The sequence below is a fragment of the Arachis hypogaea genome, chromosome 16 (assembly GCF_003086295.3).
Source record: "Arachis hypogaea cultivar Tifrunner chromosome 16, arahy.Tifrunner.gnm2.J5K5, whole genome shotgun sequence".
NCBI lineage: Eukaryota > Viridiplantae > Streptophyta > Magnoliopsida > Fabales > Fabaceae > Arachis > Arachis hypogaea.
The window spans coordinates 25,528,199-25,545,803 of NC_092051.1; the positions used below are offsets into that span (position 1 = coordinate 25,528,199).

Here is a 17,605-nt window from a genome sequence, read left to right on the forward strand (position 1 = left end):
AAAATCGAATCCGATGGTACTTTTTTTATCCAACAAATTTATTGCCAAATCCACCAATAAATCTACTACTAATGTCCGACGCTAAATCTGACAGTAAATTCGACGGTATTCAGCATTCTTCTTGTAGTGTGAGTTTTAGCTGTGTCGTAGCTGATGATTGGGTGCATCTCAGTATGCACCACACTCTGTATTCGTCCACCATTTGCCTGATAGTTCTCCAAGGGGACGTGTTCCCCATTGGCTTCTGGTAAATTCTATGAATACGAGTGATCAGAGGCCATTGGATTTTTATTTGTGATGAGTTTGGAAAACTCTAATTTAAATTGATGATGATCAAACATTATTAACAGCAAAATTATTAAATTATTTTTTATTAAAGTATGTTAATTGTAATAATTTTTGCTGTGCAGATTCCTTTATGGGCCAAACAAAATAATATTTAAGCAAGCCCATTAGAATAATTCTCATTCAGCCTTGATGTTAAATTATTGTGGCTGAAACTATATTTTGTTTAATTGGGCCAGCTTTACTCATTATTGATACAAGCCCAAAATTGTTCCCCCAATGCATGATCCGAAAATAAATTCATCAGGAAAGCAAATGTTATCATTTGCTAAGGCCTTCAACGGATCTCTTCTTTAAGCATGTAATGGAACTCAAAGCTTTATTGAAGAGAATTAATACATGCATTGGAAACATAAATGAGAGAGAGTGTGTGAGTGTCATGATTGATTTGTTGATGCAGCACGCCACTCAAGCAAGGGAAGTAAAAGCAACTTTTTCCACTCATTTTGACTAATTCATTTAATTGCTTCTCTTTCATTTGTTTCTTCTCTCTCATTCTTTCTTCTCTTCGGTCATTACACAGCAAGCCACGGAAGCTACATTGAGCTACCGAAAAGAAGGAAAGGCACGTCTAAAGGCCATCATAATGATAGCAAGAAAATATAAAAAATATAGTGGCTAAGATCTGCAACCATGAAAGGAAAGATATGGTGATGAGATCTTGGCTCCTCCATACCAAAAATGGAGAAGGAGATTCGGCCAGCAAAGAGAAGATCTTGGAGGAGATGGCTTGTCACTACTTTTGAGTTCACTCATCACAGAAGGTAGCTTGGGTGGCTACGTGAGGAAAGAAGCAAAAGTGGAGCAGAAGAAGTCATCATCATCATGAGGCATCAAGGGCCAGAAATCCATCTTGGAGAGCAAGCTAAGGATGGAGAGCTTAGATTGATGAAGAGTGATGACCAAAGAAGGACCAGAGGTAATTGCATGTTGGTTATTGCATGGATTATCTCTTCTCTCTCTCTGGCCGAACCAGTTTTGTTACTTGGAGAAGAAGGAGTTGGCTAGGTTTATTGGTTTCAACCTTGGAGGCTTCTCCCTATAAGTATGGGTGAACAGTCAGGGTTTGATTCAAGGAGAAAGTTTGAGAGTGCAAGGCACAGTGTTCTCAGAGCTACCTGAGCTAACAGTTTTCTCTTCTCCTTCAATGTTTTTCATTTGTAATTTTTCTGTTTAATTTTGTCATGTCTTGAGTCTCATGGAAAAAGGTAAACAGTGAGGTTTGTAATGAAAAAGCCATAGAGTGGAAAGAGGCAGAGAGTGCAAAATTAAAAGAAAAAGCCATAGATGTCCTTAGAGTTCCTTTGTACATCTGTGTTGTGTTTCATGATTCTGTGGGAATCCCCTTATAAGTTGGGTTTAGCACTTTACAGTCTGTAATCAGGAAGATTATAGTGAAATTCTATCATGTTTGTGATTGAGACTGGATGTAGGCTGCACTGAACTTAGCAGCTAAACCAGGATATATCTGGGTGTAATTTTCTCTCTTCTCTACTCCATTTCTGTTTCTACTGCACAGGAGCAAAAACCAAAAATATCTCGTGTCAAGTGACGAGACAAAAAGAAAAGTCTCGTGGCTGGGGACGAGACAAAAGAAAAAGTCTCGTGGCTAGTCACGAGATAAAAAGACAAAAGGTTTCCAAGATTGGTTTCAAAGGTCAGCAAGCATTATCAAGTAAAAAGGGGGCTAAGATTCACCCCCCCTTTCTCTTAGCCACTGATAACCATCAATTGGTATCAGAGCTTGGTCTCAAAGAGATCAAGCTTTGCAGCTTGGAGTAAAGATCCTCATGGCAGAACACAGTGGCTCAAATGTGGTGTCCTACAATCTGACCGAAGAACAATCAAGCAACAGACCTCCTATCTTCAATGGGAAAAACTATACCTATTGGAAGGAGAGGATGAAGATATTTGTACAAGCAGTGGATTATAGACTTTGGAAGATCATCCTGGAAGGCCCTAAATATCCAACTGTTACAAGTGCCGAAGGAGTTGTCTCTCTTAAACCAGAAGCAAGTTGGACGGATGAAGATAGAAAAAAGGTGGAGCTCAACGCCAAAGCTATCAATCTGCTCAACTGTGCTATCAGCTTTGAGGAGTACCGACGGGTATCACGTTGCACAACAGCAAAGGAAATCTGGGATACACTCCTAGTTACTCATGAAGGAACAACCATTGTGAAAAAGATCAGGATAGATATGTTAAACAGAGAGTACAAAATGTTTGCAATGAAGGAAGGAGAATCCATTGATGAGATGTTTGAGCGCTTCAACACCATTATTGTTGGCTTGGATGCTATGGGAATTAAGTATCCTGAATTTGTACTAGTGAGAAGAGTGTTGAGATGTCTCACAAAAGAGTGGGAAACAAAAGCTTTAATTATCTCTGAGAGTAGTGGTCTTGACTCTATGACTTATGATGATTTGAGAGGAAATTTACTTGCTTTTGAAAACACCTACTTAAAAAAAGATTCAAAAAAGAAAGGAATAGCTTTTTCATCTGTCACTAACCCTCTGGATGATGAATCCAGTGATAACTCATCTGAAAATGAATTTGTGTTGTTTGCAAAAAAATTCAGGAAAATGGTAAAGCTCAAAGGCAAAGGCAGCAGCTCAAGGAAAATGAAGAAAGACCTTAGCAAAGTAACTTGTTACAACTGCAAGGAAACGAGGCATTTCAAATCTGATTGTCCCAAGTTAAAGAAGGAAGAGAAGCTAAAAAGAGGAAAGAAGAAGGGACTGATGGCTTCATGGGAAGATTTGGAAAATGACTCGAATGATGATGATGAGGAATCCGAGACCAAGTCACAACCTTGTCTCATGGCAGATCACATAGATCAGGTAGTCTTTCATAACCCTAACACTGAAGATCTTCATCTCATGATAGACCACCTTTCTGAAAAAATAAGATGCTTCCTGTTGGAAAATCAAGAACTTGAACAACAAATCACCATTCTTAAAGCTGAAAACAGTTTTCTTAAAGAAAAAGTAAGGGAGGCCGAAACTGCTTGTGATCTTGTTGACGAAAATAAGCAGTTAAAAGCCCAAATTAAGAGCTGTGAAAGTGATCATTCCGTTCTTGCATATGTAGATTGTTTTAAAAGAAATGAAGAGTTGCTTAAAGAGGTTAAAAGGTTTAAGGAAGACTTAGCCAAGTTCACTCAAAGTTTTGAAAATCTTAATCAAATCTTGGCTAGTCAAAAACCTCTTTATGATAAGGCTGGGCTGGGGTTTTATAAATCTGCTGAAAAATCTCATTTTGAAAACTTTGCTTCATCCTCTAATGATACAAGATTTCAAGACCCCACCTACTTTAACAAAACAGCAACTCCAAGATTTTGTAGACTATGCAATCGAAATGGACACTTTCCTATTCAATATTTTTTTGGTGAAAGAATGATTGGTGATAAAGTTTATAAAGTTGTTTTTTATTACAATGGCTTAGGACATAGGAGATGGTTTAACGTAAAAGGATCCAAGAAGATTTGGATACCTGAGGTCACTTAAGCTTGTTTTGTAGGTATGCCTAGCATCCAAACGAAAAGAGAATTATGTGGTATATGGATAGCGGATGCTCTAGGCATATGACCGAAAAGACAACCTTCTTCATAAAGCTTGATGAATATGATGGAGGACTTGTCACTTTCGGTGATGATGCAAAAGGAAAAATAGTGGCTGTTGGGAAAGTTGGTAAAAAATTTTCATCTTGTATAAATAATGTCCTTCTTGTGAATGGTTTGAAACATAATCTACTTAGTGTTAGCCAATTGTGTGATTTAGGTTTTGAAGTTATTTTTAAGAAGTTTTTATGTTTGGTTGTTTGTGAGAAAACTGGGGATATTTTATTTGAAGCTAAAAGATGCAATAATGTGTATGGATTAACTCTTGAGGACTTGAAAGAACAAAATGTGACATGTTTTACATCTCTTGAATCTGAAAAATGGCTATGGCATAGAAAGTTGGGTCATGCAAAGCATGTACCAAATTTCTAAGCTTGTTAAGAAAAATCTGGTTAGAGAAATTCCAAATATCAAATTTGATAAGGATCTTGCTTGTGATGCTTGTCAATTGGGCAAACAAGTAAAATCCTCCTTTAAACCAAAAGATGGAATTTCAACCAAAAGGCCATTAGAGATGTTACATATTGATCTTTTTGGTCCAACAAGAACTCAAAGCTTAGGAGGTAAACACTATGGTCTTGTGGTGGTAGATGATTACTCTAGATTTGGTTGGGTACTTTTTCTTGCTCATAAAAATGATGCTTTCCATGCCTTTTCCACTCTTTGCAAGAAAATTCAAAATGAAAAGGATTTAAAAATTGCTCATTTAAGAAGTGATCACGGAAGAGAATTTGAAAACCAAGATTTTGAAAAATTTTGTGATGACTTAGGAATTTCTCATAACTTTTCATGTCCTAGAACCCCCCAACAAAATGGGTGGTTGAAAGAAGGAATAGGAGCCTTCAAGAGATGACTAGGGCTATGCTTTGTGAGAATGAGATTCCTAAATTTTTATGAGCTGAAGCTGTGAATACAGCTTGTTACATTTTGAATAGGACAATCATTAGAAAAGGGTTGAAGAAAACCCCTTATGAGCTATGGAAAGGAACCCCTCCAAATCTTAAGTACTTTTATGTTTTTGGATGCAAATGCTTTGTACTTAACAATAAAGAAAACCTTAGAAAATTTGATCCAAAATCCTATGAAGGAATGTTTGTTGGATATTCCACCACAAGCAAGGCATATAGAGTTTATCTCAAAGAGCATAGAACCATAGAGGAATCCATACATGTTACTTTTTGTGATTCTAATTTAATTCCCAGTGTTGTGATAGATAATAATTCATATGGTAAAGATGCTGGAACAAGTAAAGAAAATCCCAAATCTGCTCAAAATGAAGAATCTGCCAATCCAGTTTTGTCTCGTCAGATTGGAGGAGACATTTTCATTTTATCTCCTGAGCAGACACGAGAAACTGAAACAGTGAGACCACCATAAACTCATCAAAGCTCAACACCACTTTGGAAGCCTAGAGAATGGAAGTCTATGAGGGGTTATCCTCATGACTTCATGATTGGTGATCCCTCTCAAGGAGTAACAATAAGATCCTCCACCAAAAGGCAATCCGAACCAAGTAATTTTGCCCTCTTGTCACAAATGGAGCCCAACAATGTCAAACAAGCTCTTGAAGATCCATCTTGGGTCAAAGCAATGCAAGAAGAGCTTGCTCAATTCGACAAGAATGAGGTTTGGACACTAGTACCTCATCCGGATGGTAAGAAAGTTACGAGTACTAAGTGGGTGTTTAAAAATAAACTTGGTGAGGATGGACAAGTTGTTCGTAACAAGGCTAGATTAGTGGCCCAAGGTTACGATCAAGAAGAGGGTATAGATTTTGATGAGTCTTTTGCTCCGGTAGCTAGAATGGAAGCAATTAGGTTGCTTCTTGCCTATGCTACCCATAAAGGTTTCAAAATGTTTCAAATGGATGTTAAATGTGCTTTCCTTAATGGATTTATTGATAGAGAAGTGTATGTGGCTCAACACCCCGGTTTTGAACATAAAGATTTCCCAAATCATGTTTTTAAACTATCTAAGGCTCTTTATGGTCTTAGACAAGCTCCAAGAGCTTGGTATGAAAGGCTTAGTGCTTTCTTGTTGGAAAATCAATTTCAAAGGGTACCACCGACACTACTTTATTTATTAAAGCATCTAATGATGATATACTCCTTGTTCAAGTTTATGTTGATGACATTGTATTTGGATCGGCCAACGTATCCTTGTGTGAAGAGTTTGGAAAACTTATGACTAGTGAGTTTGAGATGAGTTTCATGGGAGAGCTAACTTTCTTTCTTGGTCTCCAAATCAAACAAACTCCTAGTGGTACTTTTATTCACCAAGAAAAATATGCAAAAGAACTTATCAAAAAGTTTGGCCTAGAAAATTCCAAACCAATGGGTACACCAATGCACCCTAACACAAAACTTGAAAAGGATGATGATGGCCAAGATGTGGATGAAACAAGGTATAGAGGAATGATAGGTTCACTTATGTACCTTACCTCCTCTAGACCGGATATTGTCCAAAGTGTGGGTGTTTGCTCAAGGTTTCAATCTCAACCAAAAGAATCCCATCTTACGGCTGTTAAATGCATCATTAGATACATTAAGGGGACTTGTAATTTTAGATTATGGTATCCTACTTTCAAATTGTCACAAGACTCCCCCTTAATATTTGCCATTATTATCAAGGGAAGCACTAACCTGTAAAAGTTTTAATCAAGCTCTTGGACTAGACGGCACCGTTCCTACTCACAAGGCTCTTGGACCAACCAACTCACTACTGCACCGCATCATAACTCACATTCTTACCCCATAGAGTGGCTCTCATAACAGGATAACCGTATCTGATTGTCTCATAATATTTGTTCTCGTTACTTCATCTTCTATTTCATTTAGTTATCTCATGATTAGACATATGTGGGAGTCTGTAAAGAGTACAAAAAAGGCTAATTTACCTTATGGAATGTTTCTCACATGCATCTTTGAGTACTTTAAGGTAGATTTAACAAATGAGGATGTAGAAAACAAAGTCTCTATGATCAAAGGAGGCGGCGCTGTTAAAAAGGGAAAGAAATCTATGGCTTCGGATGATGATTTTGAAAGCCGGCCAAAATCCTCAAAGGCGACCGATTCCCTCCGAGACATTCTCATAGAATTCTCAAACATGTCCGATCTCATGGTTCAATTTCATGAGTCTGCACGCAAACTTGCATATGAAAATGAGTCTGCCTGGAAGAAATGCCAAGAAAGGGTCGGTCTAATGCTAGAAAGCCTGGATGATGAAGTGGGTAGTGAAGCAGGGGCCGAGGGATCTGACTTTAATCTCTCTGATGATTAAACTTATGTTTACTGTTTGATATTGGCACACTTAGGCTCAATTTGGTACTTTGTTTTGGCTTGTTTCCGTTGGAACAATAACTCTGCGATACTTTGTAGACACTTTTGGGTTATATTTTGCATATTCTGTTTTCATGTTAAATCTTCTTGCAGGTGCCCCTTTGATGACAAAAGGGGGAGAAAGTGTTGAAAATTGAAATGAAAAATAGGGGATGAACAGGGGAACAGGAGAGGATATTTTCGTTTGAAAATTCATTATCACCCTTGTTAAAAGGATACATGTTGATAATATTTGATTTGTGGAGGAAATTTTCGTTTGAAAATTCATGATCACCCTTGTTAAAAGGATACATGTTAATAATATTTGATTTGTTTCACTGTGATTACTACTGCTGGAAATGCATTTGGTTTATGATGTTTGGCAATGCATTTGTTTTGATTATATGAATGCCTAGTTGTTGAGTCATCTTGATGAATATGCATGCCTCTATTGAAATAAGAATATTCTGATTCATCTTGGTAAACATGCTGGCTTGATAATTTTTTTGGCAGTTCCTTTAAACTTTGATATGTAAAATCTAAAAGCTGCCATGTGATCATATGTGTTCCAAAAATATTTTCCTTGCCATAATAATATTGCTCTGATATCTTGACTGGAAAATATTTGAAAATCTTTTAAACATCATTTTTTTTCTTTGTACTCAATTGATGTGTGTAAAGTTTGAGCAGAAAATCAATTTATGATAACAAATGAGTTTTGATTATCAATCCAACTCTGCTCATAAATCAAGCATTCAACATTTCAAAATTAATATGTTGAATAACATTGTTACTTTGAGCTTGATTAAAACTGTTACATGTTAGTGCTTCCCTTGATAAGAATGGCAAATATTAAGGGGGAGTCTTGTGACAATTTGAAAGGGGGAGAAAAACAAATCTTCAAAGGGAGTACTCTATACTCTAATCTTTAAATTTCTTTCCATTTCAATTTTAATAATGTTTGTCATCAAGGGAGAGATTGATGAGTTTGGAAAACTCTAATTTAAATTGATGATGATCAAACATTATTACCAGCAAAATTATTAAATTATTTTTTATTAAAGTATATTAATTGTAATAATTTTTGCTGTGCAGATTCCTTTATGAACAACATAATATTTAAGCAAGTCCATTGGAATAATTCTCATTCAGCCTTGATGTTAAATTATTGTGGCTGAAACTATATTTTGTTTAATTGGGCCAGCTTTACTCATTATTGATACAAGCCCAAAATTGTTCCCCCAATGCATGATCCGAAAATAAATTCATTAGGAAAGCAAATGTTATCATTTGCTAAGGCCTTCAACGGATCTCTTCTTTAAGCATGTAATGGAACTCAAAGCTTTATTGAAGAGAATTAATACATGCATTGGAAACATAAATGAGAGAGTGTGTGAGTGTCATGATTGATTTGTTGATGCAACACGCCACTCAAGCAAGGGAAGTAAAAGCAACTTTTTCCACTCATTTTGACTAATTCATTTAATTGCTTCTCTTTCATTTGTTTCTTCTCTCTCATTCTTTCTTCTCTTCGGTCATTACACAGCAAGCCACGGAAGCTACATTGAGCTACCGAAAAGAAGGAAAGGCACGTCTAAAGGCCATCATAATGATAGCAAGAAAATATAAAAAATGTAGTGGCTAAGATCTGCAACCATGAAAGGAAAGATATGGTGATGAGATCTTGGCTCCTCCATACCAAAAATGGAGAAGGAGATTCGGCCAGCAAAGAGAAGATCTTGGAGGAGATGGCTTGTCACTACTTTTGAGTTCACTCATCACAGAAGGTAGCTAGGGTGGCTACGTGAGGAAGGAAGCAAAAGTGGAGCAGAAGAAGTCATCATCATCATGAGGCATCAAGGGCCAGAAATCCATCTTGGAGAGCAAGCTAAGGATGGAGAGCTTAGATTGATGAAGAGTGATGACCAAAGAAGGACCAGAGGTAATTGCATGTTGGTTATTGCATGGATTATCTCTTCTCTCTCTCTGGCCGAACCAGTTTTGTTACTTGGAGAAGAAGGAGTTGGCTAGGTTTATTGGTTTCAACCTTGGAGGCTTCTCCCTATAAGTATGGGTGAACAGTCAGGGTTTGATTCAAGGAGAAAGTTTGAGAGTGCAAGGCACAGTGTTCTCAGAGCTACCTGAGCTAATAGTTTCCTCTTCTCCTTCAATGTTTTTCATTTTGTAATTTTTTTGTTTAATTTTGTCATGTCTTGAGTCTCATGGAAAAAGGTAAACAGTGAGGTTTGTAATGAAAAAGCCATAGAGTGGAAAGAGGCAGAGAGTACAAAATTAAGAGAAAAAGCCATAGATGTCCTTAGAGTTCCTTTGTACATCTGTGTTGTGTTTCATGATTCTGTGGGAATCCCCTTGTAAGTTGGGTTAGCACTTTACAGTCTGTAATCAGGAAGATTATAGTGAAATTCCATCATGTTTGTGATTGAGACTGGATGTAGGCTGCACTGCACTTAGCAGCTGAACCAGGATATATCTGGGTGCAATTTTCTCTCTTCTCTACTCCATTTCTGTTTCTACTACACAGGAGCAAAAATCAAAAATATCTCGTGTCAAGTGACAAGACAAAAAGAAAAGTCTCGTGGCTGGGGACGAGAAAAAAGAAAAAGTCTCGTGGCTAATCATGAGATAAAAAGACAAAAGGTTTCCAAGATTGGTTTCAAAAGTCAGCAAGCATTATCAAGTAAAAAGGGGGCTAAGATTCAACCCCCCTTCTCTTAGCCACTGATAACCATCAATTTGGTTTCTCGGTCCACAGATGGCTGCCAAGCAACGTCAACAAAAAGAGGGGGTAGTGACTTGTAAAGATACTCTAACGCTCAAGTTAGTGGGTATCTTAGATGCAAGGTTAGTAGGATGGATTCCATATCTGAAAGAGTTGAATGCTCCTCTTTATATAGCACTAGCTGGATAATTATTAGATCTTAAATCTTTGAGGGTAGTTATAAATTTGAGGATGAATTCGAAAAGCTATTAAGGCGGTATCAAGCTGCACGGAACTGATCCAAAAATATGTGGGCCTTAAAAGAGTCCAAAGAGTGGAAATTAGATTTTTTAGACCATAGGTTACATCTAAAAAAATTTAGACCTTTTAGATAGTAGGTTGTATTTAGAATAAATTTTAATTTTTATCTCAAATAATATTTAATTTTAACCGTCCCTATGAAGTTGGTAAAAATTGTAAAGTTTTAATTATATATATTCTTTTTAATAGATTCCAGCATTGAAGAACAATTTTTCACCCATACCACGTTTTTATCTCAATAATCTTAAGTATGCCTATAAACTTAGTAAATAATTTAAAATATTTTGGTTACATATTTGAAGATAAGTTGGGTAAAAATATGGAAGATGTTTGCCTTCCTAATTCTCATGATGAGTGTAGGATAACAAAATCCATAGTTACAAATTTTCACACTGTTCTTTTAAATAATACGTATACTGTTTATTTTTTTTCCGTTTTACTTCACACAAGAACTCCATAAATAGTAAAACAATCATCTTTATGAAGATTGTATAAAAAGTATGCTACTGGATAACTAAACTTTTGCATTGGTTCAAGCAATCCATTGCAATGCGAAACTACTAATAAAAACTAAAAAGGATACCTTACCTTCATATTACCAAAATATACGGCTTCCAAACAATTTCAGAAAGCCACAATGTTCTCCTAGAAGTAATACCAAGACGACTACTTAAAACACATTAGATGAAGTATCTGAAATAAAAATAAATGAATAAATAAAGACATTACAAGAGAATTTAGTCGGGCATATGAAAATGCACCAAAAAGCACCAACTATTCGGGCAAACAAGTGTTTTCCACAAGACTTCAGAACTGGTATAGTATATATCAGCATTTTTCAAATAAGCGATTCTTTTCATTTTCCAGAGCATTCAAGAGCACTTTAGAATTCCAAGATCAACAGTGTGGATAACATACACGTTTGCCTTGCCCACAAATGACAAATAACTCATTCCTTTTCAGTAATGACCACAAAGACATCCTTCAATGACCACTTTCGTCTTTCAGTTTTCGCTGGGGGGTTAATAACAGCCCTTTCTGCATTCACTGAACGGTACCCTATCACTATCTCTCTTCTCTGCCGAGCTCGTAACATTATTTCATAAAAACTTAATTCCTCACCATCACGGAGGTAGAGATCTGCTTGCCTTATGTGCATCTCATTTCCCTGATAAAGATCCAGAAAAGAAATGATTAAACTATCAAAGACTGAAGTAATTTAAAAACAAAAAATTATAATATCGCATTTACAATTAATTAATTAAAAAAACTTGCTCTTTTTGCTCCTCTAATATCAAATAACTAGTTTATCAGTTCTTGCTATAAGAACAGTACCTCCTCTGCAAAGAGCTCTTCCAATACATCATTTATTTGCCGATCTTCTGCAACCATGGCTAAAGCCATGCTGACAAGTTCATTTGATAAAACGTAATCACTAATCTTTGACATAGATAACAAATTTTTTGTCCTAGGATCCAAAATTTCGCTTATTATAACTGTTTTATCCGAAGCCTGCTTCATTTCCCCAATCCATGAGCCTTTTGAGAAGCTTCCTCCATGAGCTTGACTGGCCATAGCTTCATAAGGAAGACGTCTAGCCTGAACTCAAAACATACATACTTTTTAGATACAAAACATTAAAGAAAAGATAACTAAATATTCTAGTATTAGTCTAAGACAGAGGAGTTCCCCAGAAAATTCTAGTATTACTTTTTAGCCTAAGACACTAGAGAATAGAAAAAACTTAACATTACCATCTACCATGAAATTTTACCTTGTAGATGAATCCTAAAGCCTCTGAATTTAGTAAGAAGAAAATTATAATTCTTTCAACCAATTAGACTTAGAATACAAACCAAAGAACTTGAGCAATAATGGTTGTAACACTTAAAAAAAGGAAGCCACACATGATGATCCAATTATAAATATACTGAACTAAAAGCAATTTAATGGGACAATGTGGACTACATGCTGCATCATGGGAGTTTGATATCTGACATCGTGGGCAGCATTGCCACAAGACAAAACCATATAGAACAAATAATGGAATTCTGCCAAAATATCCGATCATGTAATCCTACATATTAATATGTTTAGATGTTATTATTGCTTTAGCTTAACAGCTCTGTGCATTATGTCTACAGTTTAAGGACAAGAATGCTTGTTGAGTAGCAAAAAGCTCCATACTCTATACTCACTTGTATGTCGCGGATTAAAAGTAGCGTGGCAAGAGATCTGGAGTCAGCTTGAATTGCTGAATCTTCTACAGATTCATCAGCCAAAATTAATATCTACAAATGCCAGAAACTAAAATAAGTTGCCAACATAATTAAATAGCATTGGCATAATTATATAGACACAATTTAAAAACTAACACCATATATGATAGCATAACTTTAACCCTACTTGCACTAGCTACATGCTACTACCATAATTATCTCTACTGGATAACATGTAGTAATAATGCCTAAAAAGGAATTTCATAAATGTCACATACAGAATCAAATGATTCCAATGGAAGACTTTCTAAGTGACGACGTATCACAGCATTCCCCTCACGATTAACCAGAGATATATTTTCCAACCGATTTATGTCAAGGCTGCCCTCAGTTAGTTTCTTTTCCCTCTCTTTTTCAGGAACATCATTGAACATCCAGAGCTCTGAACCATGTGCTAGAGATGCATCCAAAACCTAGAAGGAACAGAGAGAATTTGGACAACCAAAATAAGAAAGTATAATAGCTCATAAAAAATAATACGTAGAGATGTTTATATTAAAATCTTAGATACAGACAAGCGGCACTTATTAATCTGGATCAAGTACTAGTGTAGTGAAACTGTACAAGCCTAGCTGAATAGATTATTAACATAAGACTACTAACATAATAAGAACATTAATTCAAACAAATAAAAACATGGTATGATTGATGACAAACATGGCACATCCTTTAATGTTGGAATCATGTAAATCAATGTCAGTTTTAAGGGCATTCAAGTATGCAGTTTCGCAAGAAACCTATTCAGCAAGATGATTGACCCATTTTAACACTAAATTCTCTGTCAGCAATCAACATGTAACAGTAATCTCACAAAAATAGTTCAATTCGTCACAACCAAGTGATGAGTTTGAAAAGGTTCCTAAACCAAAAATAGAATTACCATGATCATGTCCTCCATATCACGCCTCCAACCGCAAAAAAGTATTCTTTCAGGAGACTTTGGATAAACAAAGTCCTTCGGTAAGCTTCCCTTCCAAACCTGATATCAACAAGGAATGGAGTTAAGGAACCATATCATTTGGTGTTCTCATCCATCTGCAAAATATAATATTATTGACTTCTTGGGCTAGGACTATTCTTTGAGCAGTCTGTGAAATGCTCATTATTAGACCTTAACAAACAAAACAAAAAAATGAATTCCATTTTTTATATTATCAGTTCTGTCATGCTTAAGAGTTCACAAAGCACCATAGGCAAGGACGCTGGGGCATAAGTATCATCATCCTCTGCAATAACCAGAACTTCGTCCCCTTCTTGTAAAACATAGGAGTCATCTGGATTCAAAATAATTTTACCACCATATGTTGCAGCTTTGATCCCACAAGGAATTGCAGCAGGAAAGCTGATTAATACATCTTCAAATTGCATTCCATCCAACTGTGGCCATCTTTTGATGTAGAACTCACAATTTTCAAATCCAAGTATATCTTCCCATATCTGACAATGAAAGCCCACAAGTTTGCATTTCACTTACTAGCAGGTTAAACTTTATTATAGAGGAGATATCATAAAAGGGATAGAGTCATAATATCATCACAAACTGATCTGTAATGGAAACTAAGAGAACATACCATACGGAAGTCATAAAAACAACATCATCCTATAAAAAAAATCTCAATATAGCGAAGAAGCCTAAAATAATATAAATGATACATGATACATTGTAATTTGTAAATGTAAACTATCAACCACAATGTAGTTTGTTGAGTTTTTTTTTTTTTTTTTTTTTTTTTTTTTTTTTTTTGTGTATAATATGTTCATATTCATTCTCTCCCTATACTTAATTGTAACTTTTTGAAAGAAAAAAAAGGTACTTCTATGTTATTTACATCCAAAGAATTTAACAACTCTTACTTATTATAGAAAATACTTCTACTTCCGATTTTGAATTAGTATTTTTCATAAAAGGCAAAGCTCAACCAAATAGGCTCAATATGTTCATATTTATCGTATACGATAAGATGTGACTTGTAACAGTTTAAGCAAATTAGTATCTACCAATTAGTGGGTGATAATTGCAGTACGATATATTGTAGATCATTTATACAATTTTAAACATCATATAACACACATTCAATTTTCTCATAATAGTTTTTCCAATCAGGTCTATAAACTAATCATAGGCTTGCAAACAATTTTTTTTTTCTATTAAAAAGATTTTAACAAAAAAAGTAAGCAAAAAACAAACTAGATTAACCTTATGCATCATATAACTAAAATTTTATCATGAAAAGTAGTAGACTATGACCTGTGCAAGACCAGGCTGCCGGGCACATTGAATCATCAAGCGGCCAATGACATCATGAGCTACAACAGTTTCAACAAGATCACCCCCAACAAGTTTAACAAGGACCTCATTGTCCAGGTCACTCAATTCGACCACTATGTGCCCTCTTAATCGTTCTTTGACTCCAGTTAAGCTTAAGACTGTTCTCAAAGCACGTGCATCACTCTGCACCAGATTAAAAGCAAGTTAATGGTTGTCCCTTCTTATTAATACCTGTAGTGGATTTCACTCAATCTGACCTGATCAGCATTCCCATCTTCAGCAAGGACAATTATTGCACGCGCCTTTGAAACAGATACCTGTAGATCACATAGTGTGAGCTCAAGCGGGAAAAGAGACCTAAAAGAAACAATGAACTCATTTAATTATCTAAAACATGTAAAACTAAGACAAATAGCCATCTTAAAGAAAGGTATTCCCTTTCCTTAATAATTCCTTGGCCAGACCTCAACAGAAATTGGTGAGACATGGATCAACATGGATACTTGAGGTTGGTTTACACTCTTAATATGTTGGTAAATGTTAGAATTCATATATCAAACTAGACCAACAGGAAATAACAATTCCAAATGAAAATATAAAGAAGAATCATATACCTTTTTAAGATCAGCCAGAATCAGTGGGCTCCCAGTTCTGCATATGACGGATGTTCCTTTGAAATCAAACTCCATTTTTGCAATGTCAAGCTCCATTTCTTCTTTGTCTCGCTCAGCCATCACTACAACAGTTCCTCCACCCAGGCTCTCATTGGCTATGGCAAGTTGATTTAGTAATGAACCCTGCACACCCAATCATATTATTGTGGTTCAGATACATGAGAAATTAAAATATCCAAACGGAGATGCACAAAATCTTGATAAAAGTAAATAAATAAATAAACAGCTGACATATATATGTTTGAATTGTTTTGTTTTTAACGAATAATTCATTACTACAATGAAATCCGGTAGAAATTAACTCCAGAATCTTACCAATTTATCACTCCAGCCAAGAATCAAAGTATGATTTTGCTCAACTACCTCACTTTTTCCTTTCCTCAGTGAGTCGAACTTCTCAGAAATGGCATCAGAGACAAGTCCAAGCATCATTGCAAATATAAGCATCCCACCAAAACTAATTGAAACCGCAACTAACCTCGGACCAGATCCTTGGGAGCTAGCATGATTGCCAGAATCAGCAACATAGGTCCAAGATAGCCAAAGACAGTGAGCGAGATCCTCAGTAGTTACCCCAAAAAGGGCCAATCCTCCTAGTAAAATTAGCAGTAATGTTGCAACTAACAGCACAAGTGGCTTAGCATAAGGATGAACTGATAAAAATACATCAACCCGGTATGCTATTTGCTTGTTTAGTGAAACTTGTTCTGATATATTGTCAGAAAATCTTGATTTTGATACGTAGTCTATATACTTGAAAATAAAAATGGGGATGAATAGAAGTGTAAAAGAGAAAAAGAGAGATAGATTTCTTCTCAAGTTTTCACTTGAAAAATGATCGCCCAGTAATGTGGAACTCGTAATGTTCATGGAGTCCAACTCATGGAATGCACGTAACCTGAGGTTGAGGTTGAGAATCTCACCCTACGAAAGAAAAAAAAGTAAATGAAGATGATTAAGGATAAAAGTTTGATTAAGCAGAAAAGAATGAGCATATATGTAGCATTATAGAGAACAAGAATTGCCTGCAGCTTTTTGACTTGGCTCTGAAGATGCATATTTCTGAGTAGCAGCAACAATAAAGCAGCAATTGTCAACGTCTGCTCCCACACCACGCGATTGTTGAAGTTATAACAAACGAAACACATAGATAGATAGATGAATGGATAAAGAGAAGGTTGAGCAGCTACTTACCGCGAGTGCGAAGTGGCAACGAAATTGAGAAAGGAAAGAGAGGTTGTGTTTGGAAGCATTTTTGGCATCGGATATCTGTGGTAGCTCCTGAGTGGGAGCGAGAGTGGGGGCGGGAGTCGGATTCCGAGCGAATTTGACTCTCCGGCGATGACGGATGCCTGAGGCTGACGCTGCCGGGGGCCGATTAGAGATCGGATGAGAGGAGGAAGGCTTTGGGTTTGAGTAGAATCGACGGCCGTATTGCGAAGAAGAAGAGCGAAAGAACGACGGTGACGGGAAGAACCAATCTCTGCCGGACGTGGCGGCAGTCGAGGTCTCCGAATCAAGGGACATATTCGAAATTACAACCTGTCCATTAGTCCATCGTTGACATTATGTTGGTGATACACTGCTGCTTTGGCTGCTGCCCAGTGCCAACTGCCAAGCCTCCCATCACAAACAAGTCAAAAACTAATAAAACAAACAAGTACGTAAGCTCTCCACCAAAATTAACTAGTACGTATTAAAAAAAACAAATTAATTAGTATATGTATTTATAAAAAATATATAGTAGTTCAATTTTGGTGTGGATATAATATTTTAGTTTAAATTAATACCAATTAATTTTTTTTATTGAAACTGTTGGTTTTCTAAAATTTATTTTAATATAATATGTCAGCCGGCCTTTTGTTAATTATTAACGGAAATAAACAAGTTAGACGTGAGTATACACAAATATTTTTTTTTATTTTATTTTATTTGTTTTAACTTTTTTTTACAACAACTAAAATTAAAAATCACTATAAAATATTACGAGGATTAAAAAAAACTCATGTGACCTTTCTGAATATTAAAGTTTGTGTAAAGTAATTTAACTTATTTTATAGAT

General features: G+C 35.9%; 1 protein-coding gene across 1 annotated transcript; it reads right to left on the reverse strand.

The window, feature by feature from the left end:
* Positions 1-10,885: 10,885 nt before the first annotated feature.
* On the reverse strand, positions 10,886-17,241 carry LOC112758620 (ion channel CASTOR). The gene is made up of 12 exons (XM_025807333.3): positions 16,738-17,241; positions 16,569-16,643; positions 15,859-16,467; positions 15,484-15,666; positions 15,127-15,186; positions 14,849-15,052; positions 13,789-14,037; positions 13,481-13,579; positions 12,819-13,013; positions 12,520-12,612; positions 11,657-11,920; positions 10,886-11,489 (listed from the first exon to the last, which is right to left on the reverse strand). The coding sequence occupies exons 1-12, from the start codon at positions 17,068-17,070 to the stop codon at positions 11,271-11,273; spliced, it is 2,583 nt and encodes an 860-aa protein (XP_025663118.1). The 5' UTR covers positions 17,071-17,241; the 3' UTR covers positions 10,886-11,270.
* Positions 17,242-17,605: the final 364 nt, after the last annotated feature.